This window comes from Physcomitrium patens, chromosome 14 (assembly GCF_059467195.1).
Source record: "Physcomitrium patens ecotype Gransden chromosome 14, ASM5946719v1, whole genome shotgun sequence".
NCBI classification, from domain to species: Eukaryota; Viridiplantae; Streptophyta; class Bryopsida; order Funariales; family Funariaceae; genus Physcomitrium; species Physcomitrium patens.
Window position 1 is genome coordinate 9,791,212 of NC_143423.1, and position 24,976 is coordinate 9,816,187.

At 35.1% G+C, this 24,976-nt stretch overlaps 2 protein-coding genes across 4 annotated transcripts; one reads left to right on the forward strand and one right to left on the reverse strand.

The window, feature by feature from the left end:
- Window positions 1–623: 623 nt before the first annotated feature.
- LOC112291522 (uncharacterized) lies at window positions 624–4,394 on the forward strand. Of its 2 annotated transcripts, XM_024539062.3 has the most exons (9): window positions 832–965; window positions 1,245–1,314; window positions 1,597–1,974; window positions 2,141–2,361; window positions 2,593–2,751; window positions 3,029–3,059; window positions 3,262–3,397; window positions 3,609–3,692; window positions 3,989–4,394. In XM_024539062.3, the coding sequence occupies exons 1-9, from the start codon at window positions 900–902 to the stop codon at window positions 4,053–4,055; spliced, it is 1,212 nt and encodes a 403-aa protein (XP_024394830.1). In that variant the 5' UTR covers window positions 832–899; the 3' UTR covers window positions 4,056–4,394. The 2 variants fall into 2 exon arrangements, with proteins under 2 accessions (XP_024394832.1, XP_024394830.1); XM_024539064.3 differs by lacking the exon at window positions 1,245–1,314 and having other exon boundaries at window positions 624–837; window positions 1,378–1,974.
- LOC112291517 (putative inactive receptor kinase At1g27190) lies at window positions 4,344–8,119 on the reverse strand. 2 transcript variants are annotated; one of them, XM_090255842.1, is made up of 2 exons: window positions 7,207–8,119; window positions 4,344–6,633 (listed from the first exon to the last, which is right to left on the reverse strand). In XM_090255842.1, the coding sequence occupies exon 2, from the start codon at window positions 6,420–6,422 to the stop codon at window positions 4,584–4,586; it is 1,839 nt and encodes a 612-aa protein (XP_090111968.1). In that variant the 5' UTR covers window positions 6,423–6,633; window positions 7,207–8,119; the 3' UTR covers window positions 4,344–4,583. The 2 variants fall into 2 exon arrangements, with proteins under 2 accessions (XP_090111968.1, XP_090111969.1); XM_090255843.1 differs by having other exon boundaries at window positions 4,344–7,057; window positions 7,207–7,470.
- Between the last annotated feature and the right edge of the window lie 16,857 nt (window positions 8,120–24,976).

Sequence of the window (24,976 nt, forward strand, 5' to 3'; positions counted from 1 at the left end):
TTATTTTTCTTGTTTGGACATTTGGACTAGTATCTCTAAATATAAGGCTAATCTAGTGAGGCTTCTTAATTTAAATTAATAAAAGAGTTACAAAACTATAACCTCTCCACTTATCTTCAAAGAATAAATTCTCTTTAAGAGTCTAAAAAACTAATCTACTAATCTATATGGAGATTTCAAGATTCAATGCTAGCATACTAGATCAATTTCAATACTTACCAAAAATACAACAAACTTTATACCAAATAACAATTAAAAGCTAAAATATTCTAAAAATAAGAGTTCAAATTTTAAACCACTATTCAAGAATTATTCTAATCACAATCAATATTAGACATGGTACATATACAACAACATGCAAAATACTAATCATCAATGTGCAACAACTGCATTATAGCAACTTCTACATATAATGTTTCCTCTTTTGTAAAAACATATTAGAAAGGCTTCTCTAACAAAGCAAAAGACATAAACCTCCTCTTACGATGAACTTCTCACGAAATGAAGAAAAGTCCATTATCTTACTCATCCATTCCACAAGCGCCACAAAACTCAGTGGAATATACGAAATGGGTGGGGAAATGAGTGCGGAAATGGGTGCCGGTGAGCGCCGCCGGAGCTGCATCGAAACACTAAAACGGAAGGAAGAGTGAAGGTGAAGAAAGGAGAGCTATGGCGGCAAACCTCGCGAGCAGCGGGGAGGGCATGTGGAGCCTGCTGGGTGCCCAGATGATGCTTTCGAGGCTGCGCTGCTGCTTCATTCATTGCGCCTCACCCTGACCTTCTCGCTTTCCCTCCACGTCCCAAAGACGGCGCAGCACCGCTTCATACCGCCAGGTATGCGCAGCGTTGCGTGATTGCGTTTGCATTCTGGTTTCTGTTGTTGGCATCTCCTCTCCATGGCTTTTTCACCACTTGTTGCGGCGCAGAGGGTGAATGCGTGCTGTGCGGCCAGTGGGAATTCGGTTTGTTTTGCGGTTTTAAGCTTTGGTTTTGGATTTCTGAGTCAGCCCTAAGTGTGCTTTCAGCTCCCAGTTGCGTCGTTCGTGAATTGGGTGCTGAGATTAGTGTAGTTGTGGGTTTGAGGTTTTTAAGGTAAGTTGGTTGCCTGCGAAGGGGAGGCAAATGGTGGATCGCCGTAGGAATGTCATGAACTTGTGTGGGAGGTTTTCTGTCCCATTCGAAGGTTTGAGGTTTGCTGCATCGGGTGTTGACTGATTAGAGTGCAATGTGTAATTGCTCAGGTTTTGCAAAGAATTGTTTGCCAGAGGCTGCCACTTTGGAAGAAGCTGAGCGTCAACATTGCCTGGATTGGTATGGGGATCTTGTTGGCCTTGCTGGATCCATGTAACTAATGCATTTGGATCTTGTTTGTAGAACCACATTGGAGACACCGCGTGCTACTCCATTCGACAGCCTTCTTCCTACCGTTGAATCGTGGTTAAATTCCTTCGGAGTCAGAAACTGTGAATGCCGGAATTGTTGTTCATGGTAGCTCGTATGCTTTTGGCAGTGTGACGTGCCTCGTTGTGGATTTGTGTAAATTTAGGCTTAGCATAGAAATCGAAGCGTTTTTAATTAATCATTGATGGGCAGACATGACGTCTCAAAAAAGTATTTCAAGCTTTTTCCAAGCGCCCAAGAGATTGAAAGTGGTAGAAGAAACCGCAGCAAGCGCGAGGTCAAAAGAAGATTCTTCCAGCGATGTTACTCCAACGGAAGAAAATGACGACGTGTCTGTTGAAATAGCGCCGCCTGCGGAAGGCAAAAAGAAGCGGAAGGAACGTGAAGACAATGAAGAACAGGAAAAACCCTCGACAGAAGTGCCGGAGTTAAAAGATAGTGTTGAAAGTCAAGAGAATGCCTTGCCTGAAATGACCCTGGAGCAGAAGCAGAGAATGGAGGCCAATAAGGCGGGAGCACGAGCTAAGCGAAATCTCAAAACTTGTGAAGAGCATGTAGCTAATGCAAAAGGTAGTGGTCTCGGTGTCTGCAATACTATTTCCTGATAGTTTTTACTTTCATTTGGGTGTTTCTTGATTTCTAGGTGGTGGGTCTTGTTTCATAAAGCATATTATATCCTATTTAGAGGGCATGTCTGTAGATTGCTGTACTCATGTCATACTCGTGAAATTGGCAGAGGCTGGAGTTGCATTTCCGAAGTTTTCTCTGTTGCTGGTCGATGAGAGCTGGCTTGAAGTATTGCGAGAAGAGTTACAAAAGCAGTACATGGATAAACTGTATCGGTTTGTACTGGAAGAAGCATCTGGCAAGTTTCCCATCTACCCTCCTGCGGCTAAAGTGTTCAATGCTTTCAACACCTGCCCATTCAACTCTGTGAAGGTTGTCATTCTTGGTCAGGTGAGGACCTGTGTTTTAATGAGAAGCTCAAATCCTCTGAGTGGATTTAATCACTTCATAAAGTGGGGACTTGTTGCTTTTACAACCCATTTGTAATGCATACCTCAAGAACTCCGACATATGCATCTATATAATTATTGTCTTTAACCATTTGTGGGATGATTATTGTTGTTTCTCTACTCGCTGGATCCTAAAGGTCTAACACGCGTCTCATGGGATAAACACTTGCAGGATCCTTATCATGGTCCTGGGCAAGCAATGGGCTTGAGTTTTTCAGTTCCGGAAGGGATCAAAATTCCATCGAGTTTGGTCAATATTTTTAAGGAGATTAAAAATGATGTTGGATGTCCTATCCCTAAACATGGCAATCTGGAGAAGTGGGCTTATCAGGTGCGTAGCATACTGCGATGCCTCGTTAAAGTAGTTCAACTATACAAGTCCATTAATATTTCTCCACTTCTGCGGGTGAGGCAAGTGCATGACGTCCCACTTTTCTGCTTATTTTTTCTGTGTGCTTCAGAAGGTCCTCATGACTTAGAAGCTTGGTGTAATATATGGTAGTTTGATTTTCTTCTGCCGTTGGCCTTTCTATTTCGGCTAGCAGTGGTTTTATTGCACGAGATGAATAATGGTTAGCCATCCTGCTTAAACTGCTATGTACTTGCAGGGCGTGCTCCTTCTCAACACAGTGCTTACAGGTATTGTACATTGGGTAAAGGTTGGCACGACTGTGCTTTTGCCCATGCCTTAAGAAATTAGTCTGTCGCAATTACAGTTGATTTGCAATGCTTAATATTTTTGGTTTGACTGCCCAATTACATGCTATATGTATGTTACTCTTGTAGACGATTCAAGATGTTGCAAAATAATGAAGCTAATTGATTTCTCTGAAAATTGCAGTGCGAGACCATCAAGCAAATTCACATGCCAAGAAAGGCTGGGAAATGTTCACGGATGCTGCAATACGTGCCCTATCTCAGCAAAGGAAAGGCATTGTCTTTATTCTATGGGGCAATTCTGCACAGGAGAAGACCAGGTAGCTCCTTCGATTTGTCCTCATTCGACAGTGTAGGTCAATTTTCTGGTTGAGGGGTAGCCTTTTCTGGAAGGTTTTGAATGATGGATGCCTTGCTTTTCATTATGCATTCCTTCCTGTATTTGGTCATTTTGGACTTGAACGCCATGCTTTTTGTCGCAAAAAAATATTTAAAGGCGTTCCGATTACTCCTGGGTGTCATGTGAAACAGGCTGATTAATGCCAGTGCTCACCACATCTTGAAGACAGCTCATCCTTCTGGTCTCTCAGCAAATCGAGGTTTCTTTGGTTGCAGGTACATATTTTAATTTCCGCACTTCTGATCTGGTCTTTTATGTGACTTTTTTATTTGAACCGTTTGATCTTTTGTTGCATTGTTTATTTCTGAACAGAATCTCAACACAAAGATTCCTTAACAGTATCGAAATGGCAGAGGCCGAACTCCATAGCAATGTGGTTATATTTCGTGAAGCTCAAGGACATAGTGTGATGGCAGAAAATATTCTCAATAATCTCGTGCCTTGATTGAGCTGCCGAGAGATTGGGATTTCAATTTTCTGTCAGAACTGACTGCAATGAATCTCTTTGCAGGCATTTTTCTCAAACAAACAAGTTTCTAGAAAACGCTGGGCAATTGCCAATCGACTGGCAGCTGTAATGATTTCGCCGCATTGGGCAGTGCACATACACTGCCTCGACATTAATGCGTACCATATCGCTTTGTGATTAGTATAGTGAACATTGGCTTGGAATTGCTATCCTTCAAGATGTTGGGGCACGACTTTCCGTGCAGTTTGGTGAACGGAAAACTTAGGACTTTTTGATCATGCGTGGTGTTGTCACTTGTGAAAAGTTGACGCTATCTATTTTGTATTTATCAGTTTAATAGATTTGACAACATATCTTCCTGGATAGATTTTATCTGTTGTCTTGAGAACACAGTATGTTACAGGGATTTGTTCACTCTCTTTAAGTAATGTCATCAACATTTTTTTGACATGGGTGAACTCTTAAAAGTATGTAATCAACTGTCATACCCGCACACTTTGGTTCACCTATTCAAATATCCTGTTGCGAATTCAACTAGATCCTATACATCCACTCAATCTGGTACAGTAACCTAAAGACCTACATGTTAAGACAGTCTGCAGGAAAAGATGGAAGCTGCTAGTGAAATCAACTTATGTTACGTTACAGATACAACGAGTCTATTGTATCGTCTCTCCGTCTCGGGAAACACTGGGAACTCATCACAGTCGTCGCTGAAGTTGTAGTGCTGGCCAACAGCATGGAGCAATCCCGACACCTGATACATGGACGGTCGCTCTCGTGCGGCGGCCTGCACGCACGACAAAGCGATTTTGAGAACTTGCAGCATTTCGCCGTCAACCCCCTTTCCTCGAAGGGAGCTGTCCAAGGCATCCGTAATGCAGCCGCTGGAGACCAGCACCCCGACCCACTCGACCAGAGTGCCCTTGAAGTCACTGTCGACTACATCCACGGGTTTTCGCGCAGTGACAAGCTCCAAGAGCACGACGCCGAAGCTATAGACATCACCCCGCATGGTGGCCACGAGGGTGCGGACATATTCCGGCGCCACATAGCCCACGTCGCCGAAGTCGCCACTGATGGCAGTGTTGATGTGTGTATCAACCGGTTTCATGACACGCGCGAGACCGAAGTCGGTGATCCGGGGCTCGAATTCATCGTCGAGGAGGATGCAGTTGGAGCTAATGTTGCGATGAATGATGCGGGGATTGCAGCTATGGTGTAGCCATGCGAATCCCCTCGATGCGCCGATAGCAATCTTGAGGCGTGTCTTCCAGTCCAGTGGCTCCTTCTCGAATGCGTCGTGGAGGCGGTCGTTCAAGCTCCCGTTGGACATGTGCTTGCAGACCAAGAGCCGTTCCTGGCCAACGACACAATACCCAAGTACGGGGACGAGATTGCGATGGTGAATCTGACCGAGAGAATCCATTTCGCCTCTGAATTGGCGCTCAGTGCGTGTGGGACCTTGCAATCTCTTGATTGCCATGACGGATCCATCTGTGAAGTCGCCTATGTACACTATCCCGGATCGACCAGACGCTACGATGTTCTCCTTGCTGAATCCGTTGGTGGCGTCCATCAAATCACTCAACCTAATCATGACCAGCGGCTTTTCGAACATGGACACGATGACAGACTTGGGCGCCTTAATGCGGGAAGCCCACTTGCTCTCATCGCGTAACATTGTGGCTCTCTTCTTATTCGTGCTGCGAACAATGCAGCAGAATATGATGGCCCCGATGAACAACACCCCGACAGCGCTTCCAACTGCTCCTCCAACGATCACCTCCGCGGTTGCTCCCTTCCGGTCCCCTATCCTCGCACATTTATTTTTGAGTGGGCGTCCACATAGGCTTGTGTTGTTCAGAAAACTGCTGGCGTCGAATCCAGACCGATTCTCGAACTGACGCTCCACCAAAGTGCTTGGAATGAACCCTTCCAGTCTGTTGCTCGACACATCGAACCTCTGGAGGCGGTTTAGATATCCAATCTGCTCGGGAATTGTTCCCGACAATTCGTTGTTGTTTAGCAAGATGTCATTCATGAACTTGCATTCTGCGAGGCTCGAGGGAATACTCCCTTGGATCTTGTTCCGCGAAAGGTCGAGGTCCACCAGATTGGGGAGGTCCGAGCATAACTTGTTCGGAATAGGTCCTGTGAAGCTGTTATCCGACAAATCCAGCCGGGTAAGTGCATTACACCCTTTCAATCCCTGCGGGAAAGAGCCATTAAGACGAGACCCTGAGAGTTTGATGAAGTAGACAGGAGGTGCGTTGTTACCATAGCATGTCACTCCATACCACGTGCAGATTGAACGAGGAGAGGAGGTTGTGTTCGTCCATGTGATGAGGTGTCCCTCGGGATCTCCTACTGACGCCTTGAAATTTAGCAGACAGCTCAAGTCGTCTCTTAGTGCACAGGCTGTTTGTAACATTACCAGCATTCCTAGACAGAGCTGGATCAACAGCAAAGCCATGTGGATGGCCGGATTGAGTCGCACTCCTCAAGTATTTTGATCTCGTTGTTGCCGCCAATTAGTATTGACCAACTTCTACTTTGCTACATGATCATGTCTACCCTGAGCTTCGCCTCGATGGGTGCGCATTTTCATGCCTCTCAACCTCTTGGAGGGGTTCAGATTACAGCAAATGAAAAAACGCGTGTTTTGCAGGTGTCATCCGACTCTCCTGCATTGTAAAGATCATCACGAGAATATTAGCCTTGCAACATTGGCTATGGTGAAAACCATTTCAGCTTATTGTCCCACCTTCTACATCCACGTGGTATAGCTAATTAGAGGATTCAGAATGAATTTTTTTGAAGAGGACTTTGGTGGTGATTCTCTTCGAACATCTAACCATCGCATCATCTTACATGTCACTTTGTCCAATTTGCTTTAAGAAAACATCAATGAAGAGCGTGCGCACCATGCGTGACAGCATACTTAAGAAGAACCCTAGGCGAAAGGAGTTATCATTCACGAAAGCATGGCCACAGAAACTATTTGGATCACTGTTGACAAATATGTTAGCGGGCAGTAACATGGTCTGGTACTCAACAAACCGAGCTGTGTAATCGGCCACCAACATTGCCCCCAATGAAAAGCTAGTGCTGCACAAATCCACGTTAAGTGCTTGCTTGAGAGTTTTGAATTCCAAGAGTGATTGCAGATAGCACGCTTATTACCTGCAAACAGGTTTTGGAAGCATATGCTACCGAGATCGTACACATAATCACAGCATAATGAAGTGAGGAGGTACCTTAGAACACTAGGAAAGCTTGCATGTGCGTTGCTCACACACCTTGACGCTTTCCTCTCCAATGATAGGCACTTCTCATTATGGCCAACTTTGGGAGTCGCGAAGGAAAGAGCAAATCAGGCCCTAGTGTAAAGCACTAAGCCAGTACACCGCTCATAGCACACCGAAAGACGTCATCAGTCCAGCACCTTCACAAGAAGATGAAGCTGTATATTCCCGTGGTATTCGAAGTGCTGGTAGAAGTACAAAACTGGACATGCCTCCCTTGAGCCAGAAAAGAAAGCAGGCAAAGCGTGTAAAGGTTTAACCACATTGTATAGTCACGAGAGCTGTCATCAAGTCACAAGAGACATAATCAACTCCTGTCTTCTCCCCATACCTTGCGACACCTTCTGACTTCACAAAAGTACCGACTCCAGGATGTTCCACGACTCCAATATGATTCACACTGTCTTCACAATGCCCACGGGGCTACCTCGAGCTAAGAACATCGAATGTAAACATCAACCACCAGGAAAATTTGCAGCACAAAACTCTGCAAACACCTTCCACTGCCTTCAAACCTCCATAGTTGTCGCCATTACCATCACTACCTCTCACCAGTTCGGCTCTCTCGACAAACAAACAAACTCGGCCAAAGATATAACATTTCTAATCACTACTCCTACCACGCTCCCACAAACAGCCCCTGGAAAACAAACAAACAAACAGAACAAAACAAAACAAAGTTGAAAAAAAAAAAAAAAAAAAAAAAACACACCCCTCCGTACTGAACTGCAGCAAGAGGAGGCAGCCTCCAATGCAAGCTTTAAACAAGAAAACGCATCCCCGACGTCAGCTTGCAGTGGAACACCGACCCAGTGGGAAAGAAAAGGCAAATACAGCTAACAAAAGGGGGGAAACAAAGTAGTCATGTCTAGAGCGGTGGAGAACCTCTGCCACTGCTGCTGCTGCTGTTACGTCAGTTGTTGCAACAAGGTTTTGAAGGGCAGCTCCGAGGAATCAAAATGAGAGCTGGGTGACGAAGACAAAAGCAGGCATTGACTGAGGTTGACTGACTTCCTGACTGACTGCTTGACTGGCTTGGCCCAAACCCATCGTTCATGTCTTCCTTCCCATTCATACTTACTCTCTGCTACTCCTGCTGCTGCACACATGGTGGCCAGAATCCTCCTCACCTATTAACTCTCATCCACTTATTCTTCTTCTTCTTCCTCCTCCTCCTCCCTCCTGCTCTCTTGCCTTCTTCATGACCTTGCCCTCATCCTGCGAGAATCACTGCTGGTGAATAGTTTCACCTGCAGGGATGGACACGAAGTTCCGTTACCACTGGATTAGGGTTATCTACTTACTGATCAGTGACAGTCTTGTGCAATGCTGTGGTCTCATGGTTGCGGTTAGACTTGGGTTTTTTCAGTAGCTGCGGTCTATTTGTTTCTCAATCAATCTCATGTGTAGATTTGTGTGTTTGAGATGATCATTTAGAAATAGAATAATTGGTTTGGTTAGTTGGATTGTTATGGAACTTGAGCTTGGATGTTGAGGTGGGTTGCTTGTGTGTTATGGTTGTATATGTGAGTATCAGGTTGGATTAAAAGTTCAACGCAATGTGAAAATGTGCACTTATTGATGGATTAAATAAATAATGCACTATTTGTTAATAAAGTATGAAAACTAGTTACACTTAAAAGATTTATGATTAAATATATATATATATATATATATATATACACACACACACATATATATATATATATATTATGTTAGCTTAGCTGAATAGGTTTTGTCATATTAATCAGTACATCATTGGCTTATGATGACTTGAGTGGCTTCTTTTTATTTTGAAATAAAATTTATGAGTAACTATAAATTTTGATGTTTTTAAAAAGACTGAAGCACCAAATCCTGGATTTAGAGTTTACAAGACCTTCATTCAAAACACAACTTGATATTTTAAAACAAAATTACCAATTAGGTATTTAATAAATATAAGATGTTCATGTGAAAAACTTATGTTAAGCATTATGTATATATACATATATATATATATATACATATACATATACATACTAATCAATCAATCAAGCTACAAGATGGATTAAATAAATAAGACTTCACACAAGGTTAATGAAATTCAAGATAGCTTCAACCTTGCATTTATCTTTATTTGCTTACAAGTTAAGAGTTAAGAGTTAAGAGTTATATTTTTAATTATTTTATATAATTAATAAATCACAATTTATTTGAAAATAACCAAAACTTTCAAAGGATTTTTTTATTTAATGTTTTCATAAATGGTTAAAGAATTATGATCTTTAACTTAACTCATAACATAACTTAATTATAATTTTGGCATAGATTTGTAAAATAAATCAAATCAATTAAAATTATTTAAATTCTATTTATTTATTTCTCAATAATTTTAAATTTTAAAATAATAATCATCTATTTATTGAATATAAATGATAAACTGTATAAAAAAAAATTGCTGTAAAAGCTTACAAATCAAAGAAAATTGTGCTAAGAAATAAAAACATAAAATTTGATTTTTTTGAATTATTCTTTAAATAATAAAGCAGTCTTAAGACAAAATATTATCAAATATTATGTATGCAATTCTATATTGTAATATATATGTACACAATGTATTACTAATGCCCCCACAATTTTTGCTATTGCCAGTACAATTTGTCATCTACTCAACATACTTCTAATCTTTTTTAATCCAATAAAATAAATTAAAATTCCTAATACACACATATATTTTTGAAATTAATATATATATATATATATATTTAATTAAAAAATTATGAATCAATAAGGATAAATTATTTTACCAAAAATTTAGTAAAAAAATATTAAGAAAAAAATTATTTTTAAAATATTAAGAATATATAAATGATTAAATTAAATTTAAATTTAATATATTTAGTATTAACAAAGAGTGTGGGTGGGCATGGGGTACACGGCAGATTGAGGTGGCAATAGCAAAAGTTATAATAACATATAGTGAATGGCTGGTGGCATTAGTAATACTTTGTATATATATATATATATATATATATATATACATTAGATCACCTAAATTTAAAAAATTTAGAGATCACAAATAGAATTAAAATCAAACTTGACAAGTAATAATAAACTTTGAGTAGATTGTAACTAATTGGTGTATTACACAAATTGCAATGGTTTCTTCAAAGGAGATATTATAATATGTGTATTCATAATTAGAAAGTTACAATTCTAAAATCCAATAATATTAAACTACATCTGTTCTTAAACGTGATGTCTTGAGGTTCAAACATAGAACACATTATCTTTTTTTAGAATGTTGTTAATAAATAAATAAATAAATAAACTGAAGCCATAAAGCATTGATAATTTACAAGACTTGAATCTCCTAAATCTCTTCAAGTGTTAAAAATCCTGGTATGGTATTAGAACTTTAAAGGCGCCAACTTGAACAGAAGAGAATGAAAAAGCAGTAGAAAAAAATGAAACAAACAACCCAAAGATATGTGTGGAATCATTCATGCAGTGATCTGCTTTCTGTTGTCCAAACAACGCAATAATACAAAATGAAGCCTCGGCGTTGAATGCTGAATTGTTGGGGCCCTGGATTCAGAGAGAAGAAATTTGTCATTTGGCACCAGTTTAAACAGCCATAGCAAGTTCAAAGGTGGAGGAAGATCCACAAGCATGACAAGAATAAGAATCATAGTCAGCTCGCCATCGTTCGAAGCCAACACAACTACAAATTCAGGCGCACATCAAAACATACTAATCAACATCTACATCTACATCGACGACGCGATGGCCAGGGACACCAAAGCCAAGTCCATTAACACAAAACCCCTCTGATCTCCACTCCCCTGTCGAAGACAAGAGCATCAAATAAAACAAAATACCAGTCACCGAATCAATGAACTGTTCAGTGTGGACAACTTCGATGTTTCACCAGACAATGCAAAACGTGACACACGACTTTCATGCAGTGTTCACTAAGATAGTAAAGCTCATGGTAGATGTTCGCATGAAGAAGACCACGGAGTTTTCTCCCCACATCCAATCGTATGAAGCTGGATCATGGACAAGACTTGCAGATTTCTGAATCTGGATTAGATGAAAAGAACTACCCATCTGAGTGAAACCAGTGAAAGTGTTGCGAAACTCACACAGGGTTGTTTGAATCAAAAAGGCTTTATTAACGAAGTGGATCAATATACACAGGAGGACAGTCTTGGTCCACTACTAGAGTGAAGCAGATCGACAGTTTTCATCTACACACAGGGGAGACAAAAATGGATGCTTTAGAGTGGCGCCAATGGAAGCAATTGATTGTTTGGATGCATTGGCAGAAGAAATGGCATTAGTACGTGTTTTTTGTTTTCTTGAACTGCACATGGTTGTTGATTTGCAAGTGTTAGCAATAATGCTCTATTTGTGTTTGGTGCACAATTTCAACTGTTCCTTCTTGTTATGTGGGTAGTTTCTCTTGTTTGTCGCAAACTGTGCAATAAGTCGTTGCGGACTTTGCTGTCATGGTTGGTGGCATCATTCACTCGTGTTAGAGTTTCTATAAGAGTCAAGGTCAATTTTGTGGAGAGGTTAGAGGTGCAGAGCTTACAAGACAAGAAAGGAAGTTCTTTAGGGTTTGAGTTACCTTACCAAGTAATCCATTGATCTTATTAGGATTCTTTTGCAAATTAGAGAGGATTCTAGGTTGGTGTTTATTTATCATTGCCAAAGTCTGATGCATCTGTGAAGGAGTTTTGTAGAGCATCTTTCAAGAAATTCAATGCTAGGATAGAGGTAGAGAGGTTTATAAGCACCAAGTCTAGTAATTGCTTCTTTCTTTCTATTGGGATGTCCTTGAGTTTGTTGTGAATTAAAATAAACCTTCATTAGTTAGAAGACAATTATCATCTACAAATGAGTTTTCATTTAAAAATTCATTCATTCAACTTTCATCCATAATTTATCATCTGAATTGATTGAAGTTCATCTTTGATTAAAATTCATCCAACATTCAATTGTTTATTCAAACTAACATAATTCAATCTTTACCCTAAATTAACTTCACCACTTTCAGGTCTTACAAAGGAGAATTGTGGATGAATATTGGTCATTGTGTTGCCACCATAGATTCCATCATCTCGTCAAGCGACAGTCACAGTAGGTTGCAACTGTAGTGTTGAGGCTTATAGTGTTTAAAGTTATTGGTCTTGTAAATGAATGTAGGAGTGTTGAAATAAATAGCAAAAAATAGGATGTCAATGCAAGAATGGATCTTTTGTAGAGTTTTCTTTGAGAAGAAATTTTGAAATAAATTTTTTTCCCTTAAATTAGCTAATATATATTTATGATTTTTTAATTGTAGTTTTTATTGTCATTAAAATATTAATTGAGCTCCTTGATTCAGGATCAAAATTTTAATTGAGCTGTGACTTGCTTCAGAATCAAGATCAGTGTGACTAGTCTGGTAGAGGTAGAGAAAGAGGCGAGTGATCGGCTAAACTGTTGGTGTCAAGGTGTACGCCCATTGAAAGTCACTCGAACAAAATCCGACAGAATTTCATGTTGTGAGGCCTTTTGGTCGATGCGCACAACATGAAATTTGGAGAACTTTGAGAGAGTCAAGATCTACGACAGGTTTGGGAGCTTGTTGCGTGATTACTCTGCCATCGTAACCCGATCTCCTTCCCAGTCGTCGCTGCAATTTGTCGATCTCTATCCTCCCTTGAAATCCTTTCGTAGCATCGTGTTGTGTCATGTGCGCAATCGTCACTCTGACATCGCAGATCGTCAGTTTTGCTATAGTTCTGATGGTCGCAACAAGAGAGGGTTTTGTGAGTTGGACGGACATCAACCCCATGCTCACGAGTGTTTGATTTCTTGGTGAATGTTGTCGAGAAGGTGCTTCATTCGACCTTAGTCTCTGTTATCGGTCGGTCGATCACGTGGGTAGGCTCATGTCCTGGTTTGTTCCGTTTGCAGTATCTATTTTTGCAGTGATTTGTTGTTTTGAATCTCTAGAATTATTCATGGAATGTTTTGGTGTAGTAGTGCACTTAAGTCGAGTTTTATTAGCTCCTTTTTTTTTTGATCGTGCTGTATGCTTCTTGACGGAGATTCTTCGTACATGACGGATCTTCAAGCACATTCTCTGAGGCGCAGCTAGTTTGTTTTTTCTATTAAGTTCTGTCATTAGTTCCTTCTTGCCATTAACTAAATCTCGTTGTAGTGAACTAGCGCGTTCTATTTCCAGAGGTTGAGAACCGCCGTCGATTTTTCTACTGCAATCCGTGGTTTTTTTTCCACAATTCCATTTTTGCTTGCATCCGTGAGAGGAATCCTCAACTTTTGGGATCTTCTTGGGAAGGTGTGTAGTGGAGGTCGAATACCTGTGGTTTTAACCACACTGCAGCTTTCCACCACTTCTCACACTGGTGATTTGGAACTTGGGTGAGAAGTAAAGGTCTACAGCCGCTGTGGTTTTGTGAATCTCCCTCGCACGGAGAGAAGCATGTCCTGCTGGTTTCTTCGCACATAGGCTTCTACTGCACCTTCAGTCTTTTTTTCTACCTCGTCCTCAATGAGGAGGTGTGTGTGATCTCAAACAGAGATGGATTTAGGAGTGGCAATGAGGAGGTATTAACATAGCGCCAAAGTCAAGGTTCTTGCTGGGTTTTGTTCGGATTCTGCTACTGTGGCGGCTTGTCTAGTACCAGAGGCGAGTTCTCCATCAATAAGGAGTCGACTTCTTTTGACCTGGTGAGGCTCCCAAATGGACGAAGTTAAATTAGAACAATTGAAGTAGATTTGGATGAATTAGATTAGAATAAGTATAGGTTATATTGGATGAAATGTTATTGGATGAAAATTAATGAAGTGGATGAGAAATTATTTGTAGATGATAACTTATATTTGGATGAATTTTTGGGAATAGATGAATTTTAATTAAATAAAAATTAAATTAAATTAAATTAATTAAGTGTTAAGAAAAGAAATTACATAGGGATGCATTTTGTGAATGATTCACAATTGTAAGTGTGATTTAGTGGTAGAAGTTGATTGACTACTTAGATGATTTAAGGATTTTAAAGAGTGATTTAATTTGGATTAAACAAGAGTTAAAAATTCTAAAATTTACATAGTTGTTTTACTTGTTGTGAACTAAAATAAACTTCTAATTAGTAGAGATTTAGTTAAACTCACAATTATACTCCAATTCTTAAGCCTTATAGTTTTGAGAAGGTAACATATCCAATGCTAATCAACCACACTCTATTGCTTCATAGCTATTTCACAAATGCACTACTTACTTCTATTTGAACACAAAACAATGTGTATTTGCCTTATAACCAAGCTAATCCAACTCAATGGTAATTCTAAATAGATATAACAAAAAACTCTAAGTCGGTGTAGACTTTGATAGAAGTATAAGCTACTGTAGTACTTAGAAATATGAGAGTTTCTTGTCCTTCTTTGCTTTTGCTGACTTGGTTTTGAATGTTGATCTTTCTTGAAAAAATGGTGAAACTTGAACTTGTGCTCTTAAGATTTAACATCTATAATCTTCTTATTAGTGATTTGTTTTGATTGGAGAAGGTAATGGCAAGACTTGACGTAAGCTCAAAAAAAAAAAAAAAAAAAAAAAAAAAAAAATGTAATTTTTCAAGTGTACAAGTCTAAATTAGCATCAAATGAGTTAAGCCTTGTTTGAACTAGGAAATTAGCAATCAACAAGCACAACTTACACATTTTCTTTAAAAAATTATCATTGCAAAATTAATGTCTTTTTGCTATAAATTTATGCAAGACAAATCTTGCAACTTCTAATATGAAATAGTTAAAAAACTCATCTACTAATTAGTGTAATGAAAGCAATTTACAAAGTTGTCAATCTCCTTTTCTTGAGTACGATAAGAACTTAATTGAAAGAATATGCTTGCATTGTCAATATACAAGTTGAAGAAAATATGAAGTATCTCCATTTGGACTGCACCCCTCAGTTACATCAATCCAACAACACCAAAAGAAAGAACAAAATAGGAATCATGTTAATATTATTTCATTGCATTACATTATATAAATTGATTGATGTGCACAAAATTCCTTAGCGTTGCCATACAAGACCTAGATATAAGTAAGAGTAGAGAAATAGAAAAAAGAAAATTAGAATAATAACCAAGGTAAATCTTGGTTGCTATAACTTGGCCAAGCTACCGTTGAACTGCCAACAAAAAGAAATGCAATCAAGAATACTAGTACCATAGCTCCCCCTCTCCAGTACAATTAGTAGGAGATATATCACTTCCACTACACAAAGTCGCACTTCTAGTGCCAACATCTCCATTTCGACAATATTAAACCTCGGAACTTCACAATAATCATAGGAAAGAAATAGTATTCTATAATATTCCAATAGAACAAAGATCCTTCATAGTTACACACATATAGAGAAATATGAATCGCTTATTGCAAACCACTTCAATATCATACACCAATGAAAGAACAAAAGAAAAAGAAAAATAAAAATAAAAATAAAAATAAATGATTTAGGCCAAATTTCTATTGTAGTAGCTCCATTGCAATTAAGGAGGCCTTTGCCATATTGAGTGTCAAACTCTGCCTTCTTGAAATTGGGTGTCATGTTGGAAAGTGTTATAATATGTAAAAATAATATAAAATATTATAAGAATTTATTTTGTAATAAATAAATAAATAAAATAATATAAAAAGATTAAAAAAATGATAAGGAAGATCAAAAAAATGAAATAGAGAAAAAGAAATTGTGGTTATAACCACAAATTTTGAATAGACTTCATTTTGTCAAAATTCAAGGAATATGAGACCGGTTGATTGTATTATATTTCTGCCTATTATTTATAATAGCAATTCCAAACCACTCTTCAAGGTTTTTTTCTAAATGTTATTTTATAGTAGATTTAGAATTTGGAATTGAAATTTTGATGAGTTGATCTTTTTTTTATAAGCTTTTTAAAAAGATCTTACTTACTTTAAGAGGATTTAGTATGATGCTATTATGCTTTTTTGGATAAAAAAAGAGCCAACCAATCTTTAAGATTTTTCTTTAGAAGTTTTTTCATAGTGAGTTTAGAATAATGGATTTGAAAATTTGAGAAGTTATTTTTTTTCTTTGTAAGCTTTCCAAAAAGTTCTCACTTACTCTGAAAAGAATTAGTTTGAAGTTGTGGTGTCTTTTTTTTATAAAAAAAAATCAATTATTATTTGTTAATATGATTCATGGCTTTATTTGCTTATAAAGTATGTTATAGAGAATTTTAGGAAGTGAGATTTGATTTATACATATAAAGATTAAATAGTTCTTTAAAGAGCCATTACATGCTCAAATATAATGATATATGAAGTTATAGTATTTATTTGAGTGTAAAAGGGGTGTCATTTGCCACATACTATTAAGAACTACCATATATACATGAAGTGATGGAGTGCATTTGAATAAAAGATAATATTTGACTATATCTAATTACAATAAAAAATCCTATATTTTCTTGAAGAAAATTCTCTCACCTTAATATTTGGTGCTTCTAATGAGAGAAGCTTTAGGACTATTAGATTGATTAAGGCAAGATAGGAGATATAGAGTAATAACGCTTAAATAGAAGAAATAGTCAAAACCTTGTAGAGGAATTTTTAAGAGCTATGCAAATATTTATAAGCAAACAAGTTGCTAACATAAATAGGCAAGATGCCACCAAAGCATTGAAGAATATAGTTGGCAAAGTGAAAAGATTTTATAAGAAGAATATCATTAGATTTTTGAAAGTTCACACTTGTAAAATAGAAATCTATTAAGTTCCAAAAGAAAGGATGATTGAGATCTTTGATCTAGCAATTATTTCAAAAACCAAAAAAAAGGTGAAATAAATATATCAAAGCATCTACTTAGATATATGGACTAGATTTGAAGAAAGATTAAGAGATGAATACTTTGATGAAGATACTAAAAGAATGTCTAAGAGAGATTTTCTTGATTGGATGGAACAACAATCAGGCAAATGTATTGGACCAAACGAGCAACTAATGGACTTTGAGAAGAATTTTGGACAACTTCCATTATCTAAGAAGTGCCTTCTAGAGGTGAAGAAATCAAAGTTGTTTCTACAAGCTGCATAAGAAGCACTAGAAGATTGTTTTTTTCTCTTTCTTTAAGATGAAACAATAGAAGGTGATTTTTTCACCAATTAGAGAAGGTTAGGGAAAGTAGTGAGCCTCATTGCCAAATAACATCATTGTTGTGATGTAATACGACTATATAGTGAAAATATAATCAAAATTAAATATTTAATTAAATATCTAATTATCTTGATTCAATAATGATTCAAGATATTTAAACATGGCTCTTATAAAAGCCTCTTGATTTATTTTCTTGTCTTAATAGTTATTAGGTTGAAGGTTGGTTATTAATTTTACCTTCTATGATGTAAAGACTCTTTTAATGCCTTAAAAAGACCATAAATTGATAAAATCAGATTAGAAGAAATAAATAATTAATATGGTTGATACTAGGATTAATTTGAAGGTAGGATTGGGCTAAAATATCCCTAGGATAGATTAGATTGATGCCTAGAGGTTGACGTTTGTGAGACAGGGTTGAAATCAGATCTCTGGCAACCAAAACAATTGCCTAGGGCAAAATAGAGATTTATTTGAAAATTAGAGATTAGGATTTAAGAATTAGCTTGAAACTTATTCTAGAGACATAAGGCTTGTTTTTTTAGGATTTTTTGGGACTTTGCAATTGTTGTTCAAAATCAGGGTTTGTATTAGCAACCTGAGATATATGTAATACAATTAAGGCTAGTACTCTTGACTACTTGTAAAATTGGTGTCACATCTATGATTTAAATTTTGATAATTCTTGGTTAATTGGGTGTACTAAGTGTAAGTAAAATTTTGTAATAATCCAACAGTGTAATTAAGAGATATCTGGGTTTTGCTACAAGAAGGTACCGGAAGTTGGCAGTTTGGAATTGGGTAGGATTTCTATGATATCTAAAGATTTATTAGTTGGATCAAGGTGAAATTTGACATCATATTAGAGAACTTAAAGTTCAAGCTATGCACCAATTTTGAATTAAATTAACAATTGGAGAAGGAAAAATCATTGTTGGAATATTTATATCAACTTTCAAGTTGGCAACTAAGTAATATTAGTGTGATTTTTGGGCATTTTTTCATGATTTATAAATTGGATTGGAGTGAATTATTTTTGAACATATAGAATAATTATAGTGGCATTTTTGTACAAAATTTTGTTTCAAGTAGATGGTTAGATTAGGAGCTATAATTCTCTAAAGCTTGTTGATTAAGATTAAGGTTTGTAAAGAAAATTCAAAATTACTTAATTATGAAAGTAATAAGGCAAATCGAGTTTTTTTATGATTGAGACTACCAAGAAGAGTATTTTTGATAATTTTTATTGGATTTAAGCACTTTTGAATTAAAGTTCAAATTACATTCTTCTAATAAGGGTGATACAAATTAGAATTCTTAGATACTTGTAAAACAAAATCCTATCTTCCAGAGTTAGATGCTCGGTGCATTTCCAAATAGGACGACACATAATATAACACCATGTGAAAGCTAGAAGATTAGAAGAAAGAATTGAAACAATATCAAAGATAGTTGAGAAGGCTCCTACAAAAAATTTGTCTGCTTCTATTCTAACAAGTTCTTCAAAGATAAGACTATAGTCAAAGACATCTTTGAGGAGTTAATGAAGGGCATGAAAGAATGAAAGTAGAAATGAATGCTTTGAAGAAAAATACAAAGTTAGGTACTTCATGATTAATTGAAATATCAAAGAAGTTTGTGATTTAGTATATTTGACATAATGATCCAAATCACAAACTTGGTAACTGTAGATCATATGAAGATGCCATAAAAAGTTGTATTATTACTTTCAAAGAAGAAAGAATTAGAGATGCTGCAATGGATGAACCTTTAAATATTAAATTTTAAAAATATGGTATGAAGAAATTGAAAGAAGATAGATTTTAAAGGGACAACTTTTCAATTGGTAGAGAAGAAAAGACTATTATTATTGAAACTAAATTCAGCAAGGTGAGAACCATTATACATGTATCTAAAAAAGTGATGGTGAGGAAAGCATAAACTATCAAAAGATTAACTGGATGGAATGATCCAATTGATGCAACCACCATCAAGGCCCATTTGATGAGATATATAGTGAGAAGGAATCCTATGAAGTATTAGTGGATGTCAAGAGGAACAAAATTAGTAAAAAAAAAAAATAGAATAGCTAATTAATTTGAAAAAGGTTCCAAGTAGTAGAAAGGCTATTCCAAAAGATGGACTAATAAGCAGTCTAAGGCAAGAAGCACAACCTTTTGTGAGCCATAAATTATGCACCAAAATTTTATTTAATTAATTTTTAATATTTTAATAAGATATAATATTAAGTATTTATTGATTGTAAAAAAAATTGAAGTTGTTAGGAAATATGGAATTAATTTTAGTAAGAATATAGTTTAAAAAAAAATGTGGGAAGTTATTCTACTCTTAAAGCCATAAGAGATGGTAAAAGAAAAATATGGAGATCTATTCTATCTTTTAACCATTATTTCCACAACAACAAATTAAGTTGGCTCCTAGCAAATTCCTTTCAAAAGTTAATAAGTTTTTTTACATATTTTTTTGGTTAAATAAGTTATTAGGAACTAAAACCTATCCATTGATTGATATTCATGGTGATTTATAATCACATTGTGGTAAATGGATGCCAACCATTAGTTTTTTTTGCAAATGACTAATGGTACTAAAAATATGAATTGATTGAAGTGACATGCAAGTTATCGGACTTGCAAAGATTAGTTAATAGGAAGGCTCCTAAATTAATTGTTACTTGCAAGTTATTGATAAAAAAAATCGCTAAAAAATGGCTTAAGGCCTTGGGTATATAAGGCCCTCTCAAAGCCTTGTTCTTCATTTCTCTTTCTTTCACCTTTGATTTCAGCCTTTAGTAAGAGTGGCCTATTGAGGCACCAAAGAGTTGTAGTGTTTTATTATTATAAACTTATGTTATAAGTTGCTTGTTTTATATCCTTATTGGTCCTCTTGGAGTTCACTGTTAGTAGGATCTTTTTTTTCCTTTTTTCTTTTTTTTTCTTTATTCTGATTAAATATGTTCATTATGTAAGGAAGAAAAAATCAGTAAGATTGGGTGAAAGAATCATGAAATTTGGAGTTGAAATGAAAAAGTTATGATGGTTTGAAGTTGAGAGGTTTTTTTTTGTGCTAGTACTCTACCCTGGAAGTTTGCTACTGCTATGCATTGTTTCCATCCTACAATGTTGTTTTCATTTGATAGTGCTATTTTCATCCAATAGTGATGTTTCATCTAATGATATTGTTTCCATCCAGTAGTGTTATTTTCATCCAATAGTGATGTTTCATCTAATGGTATTATTTCCATCCAGTAGTATTATTTTCATCCAATAATATTGTTTTATCTGGCAGTACTATTTTTATCTAATAGTGTTGTTTCATCCAATGGCATTGTTTTTGTCCAGCAATATTATTTTCATCCGATAGTGTTGTTTTATCTGGTGGCACTGTTTTTTTCTAGCAGTGTTGTTTTTTGTATAATAGTGTTGTTTTCCATCCAGCAGTGTTATTTTCATCCAGTTGCTTATTCTCTCTTTTCTTCACATGGCTACTTCCATTTTGTTATTTGTATCTCATTCTTTTCTTTTCTTATTTTATTTTTTATCACTTGGTTTATATTACATCAAATAGTAATCATTGCTTGAAAGACATTATTCAAAGAGTTGGAACTACAAGTACTTGATTAACTAACTTACTATTAAAGTAATTACACAATTAATCTCTACTATCTTCCAAACTTATTGTATAGTTATTTTTCTTCTTAAAATGGATAGAGAGGATTTTTGCTCAAACTTTTTGCTTCACATTTAAGGGCTAATATTTCACTTTCAAAAGAAAAGTTGAAAAAAAGCATGAACAACAGTAAGAACAAAGGTAAGGCAGCAATCTATAAACTCCAATCTAATATTGAATCTTCAATTGACATGAAGAACATTTTAGAAAAGAGGATTTTAGATACCAAGATTAAGTTTACTTTGAGAGAAGCTCTTAATATTGTCAAAAAAGATTTTTATGAACTCATCATTAATATAATCATGATGAAGAGAGAAATGACAATTGAAATAGTAATGATAAAGATACTGTATATTTTAGTAATCAAGAAAGAAGATGAAGAGATTAGAAAAGTATTTGACTTGATTTGTGATAATTTCGACAATAGTAACCAAAGCAAAAAGTATGGAGTTATTTCCAATAAGACTCAAAATATAAAAGTTGAAATCATGGAGGAAGTTTTATTTAAAGAGATAGAAGATGAAGCATTACAAATATTTTTATATGATGAAGTAGCTAATATCAAGGTGAAAAAAAACACTAACAAGAACTAAGAAGAAGGAGTTACAATGGAGGCTAAGGTGTTACAATGTAAAATTAATAAATTATAGAAGAATAATGGTGACATTTTGATAATTTATACTCATCTATATTAAGGAAGAGCTATTATAGAGACATTTGTAAAGATTAGAGGCCTTGAAAAGTTAATCTTAGCATTAATAGATTATGGCTCTAAAATCAAAATCTAATCTAAAAAAATTTATAAGAATGGCAAATGGCTAATTAATATCAATGATAGATGGATGTTGAAATTTTCTTATAAAAAATGATGTAACTTTTATAGAATATGTCCAATAGTGGATATTAAAATTAATAATATGGAGGTGAAGCAAAATATTTTTTAAAAAAAATCAAAGGAGTTATCTAATCATTTTAGAATAGTTATATATCATTGCAACAATGATGGAGACCAAAGTATTGGATGATGGCTCGCACTATGCTAAGATGTGTAGTTGTAATGATAAGAAATTAGTCCAAATTCTCAAAATAAGGCTAAATCATCAAAAGCATAGAAATCAAATTAGAAAAACTTCTATGGACTATAAATATAATAATTTTTTTTATTTTTAGATTGCTCATGTAGAATATGTTATGGCATAGATGTAAAGAAGGCATTTAGTGTTACATGCTTTGATATATAAAATAATGGATATATATTTTAGAATTTAATATTAAAAAAGATTTATGAATTTTTAGAAAGTTGAGGATTTGGATTCTATGTATAGAAGATCAATTAAGAAGATTGAAAAAAGATTAAAAAGAATTGGTATAATTTTGAATTATGAGTTTGTATTTGGAATTGAAAAAGAAAGATTTTCAAATGATTTTTTATAAGTTTTAAAGATTCTATAAGAATAAGTCTATATCTGATAATGTAGTAATGGAGATTCATTTAAGAGGCTTACATAAAGAGATATGGAAGATAGTTATTGAAGCAAGATTAGTTGGAAGTTATAGCTTGAAAATTGAAGCAATGGTGAATATTAAGTATAAGATAGTAGCAAAAAGATGAAGACGGTGGCAACTTAACTACCATTGAATTCTAAAGATCATATTAAGAAGGTTGAAGAAGAGCCTACATTCAAGAAGACAAGAAAGATTAGGCATAATTTCATGGAAGAGACATTAAACAAGCTTAAGATTAGAGAGAGTGAGTTCTAAAAGAACTTGAAAAGAAAAGGTTCTAAGAAATGATCTTGAAGCATGATTAGTTTTTTGTCTCTTCAGTCGATGAAATTAGATGTACTAATTCAAAGGCTATTGTATCAATGGTCATTTTTATTATTCTATATATTCTTTAGGATTTGAAGCTAATTCTTATGCCAAAAGTATTGCTATCTTAATTAATGAATCTATTAAAAGATAAAATATATAGAAAGATATTTAAACCATCTATAATTTCATACTATAATCAATGGTTTATAATGTCAAAGAAGTTTAAAACTTTGAAGTTCATCCAAAACATACAATAAACTAATAAAGTGAAAATTAAAAAGAAAGAATCGAGATTTATTGTCGATGAAGTTGTTGAAACTTTTGCAAGACATGCCATCTATTCTATTAGATATCTTTATTCTAATTTTAATAAGTTTCAACTTGCATCAAAAAATAGAGATTTGCCAACCAAAAAGACTCCATTGGAACTTATGAAGATGTATACTTTACCTTAAGGTACCACAAACTTAGTAACTCAATGTAGAGTGCCATGAACTAAATCTTAAGAAAATTTGTACTTAAGAAGACTCTTGCTTTTGTGGATGATATACCTATCAAAGGCTACAAAAAAGAGACCAAAGACTTCATATTGGATGTTGATGGATAAAAAATATTTGTGAAGGATTATATTAAAGATGTAGAAAGGATTTTAAAGACACTTAAAGATGTAGATGTAATCTTGTCAATTAATAAGTCTAAGTTTAAAGTAGATGAAATTATGATGGTTAAACACTTGTGTGAGAGATATGGTAGAAAACCTAATCTTGAAAAGATTGATGCTATTACTAGGATGAAGGCATATAATAGCACTATTAAAGAAAGAAGATTTTTTGGAGTTTTTGTCTTCTATCAAATTTAAGTTCTGTATCTTATTCATATAATTGAGCCACTATACAATGCCTTAAAAAAAGATACTATTTTTAGATGGAATTAAAGTAAGAACTAGCCACAAAAGATTTGAAAGAGATTTTGAAGTTACTACCAATCTTGAGGCAAGTTAACTATAATTGTAACAAATAAGTTGTTACTATTGATACAAGCCCAATTATTATTGGTTGGACTATTGATTAAGATGATGTAAAAAAGAGAAGGTTTTCTATCAAATTTGGAGAAAAAAATCACAAATAGACAATGCACATATCCTCAAGTGAAGAAGGAGCTTTTGGAAGTATTCACAGCTATGAAGAAAAATGAAAATTACTTAATTGGAACCAATGTGGTATTAGAAACTAATCTCTTAATATTATTAGGTATGATTGGTAATTATTCTAGTCATGATATTATCATGCTAAGGTAAGTAGTCTACATTAGATCATCCAAATTTATATTAGTTTACATTTCTATTAAGATGAATACTATGGAAAATATGTTATTTAGAACTAAATATATTTATAAAAAAGAGATGGAAACATAAGAGATTGGTGAAGATAATAAAAGATGAAGACTATAGCTATATATTAGCTATTAATAGAAGAAACCTAAATAATGAAGATCATCATTTTAAAAAATATCTTTATAGAAATAAGTTGAAAGATATTGGCATCTATTTGAATATGATGAAGAAATAAGAAGGTTAATCAAACGAAGCTTTGAAAGACATCAAACACTAATCTTATGGCTATATTGCAATAGATAGTTTTTTGTAGATGAGGCCAAAAAAGAAGAATGGAGTACCATTGAGAGTGGTAGATGATATAAAGACCAAGAACCAAATTTTCAAAGAATTTCATGATATACTTTAGATGGGCCACAAAGGAGTTTAGACTACTTACTATAAGATCAAAGAACAATGTTGGTGGAAGGATCTCTACAAAGATGTGAAAGACTTTGTAGCTTCTTATATTGAATGCCAATTATAATCTAAAGTTAAATTTAGAAATGAATTGCATTCTACTTATCTACTTACTATATATTTCCAATGGATGATTGTATTGGTGGTTACGCTATTGGGATTATGGGACATAAGGTATCTTATGTCAAAAAAAGAGCTCTCAAAGTATGTTGAAGTTAGAACTTTGAAGGCTAAGACCAAAAATAGAGT

Excerpts from the sequence above, each read along its gene's own strand:
- LOC112291522 (XM_024539062.3), top strand. The coding sequence starts at position 900 with ATGGCTTTTTCACCACTTGTTGCGGCGCAGAGGGTGAATGCGTGCTGT. Across the intron at positions 1,315-1,596 it reads CGTCAACATTGCCTGGATTG|ACATGACGTCTCAAAAAAGT; the intron begins GTATGGGGATCT and ends ATTGATGGGCAG. Across the intron at positions 2,362-2,592 it reads AGGTTGTCATTCTTGGTCAG|GATCCTTATCATGGTCCTGG; the intron begins GTGAGGACCTGT and ends AAACACTTGCAG.
- LOC112291517 (XM_090255842.1), bottom strand. The coding sequence starts at position 6,422 with ATGGCTTTGCTGTTGATCCAGCTCTGTCTAGGAATGCTGGTAATGTTA.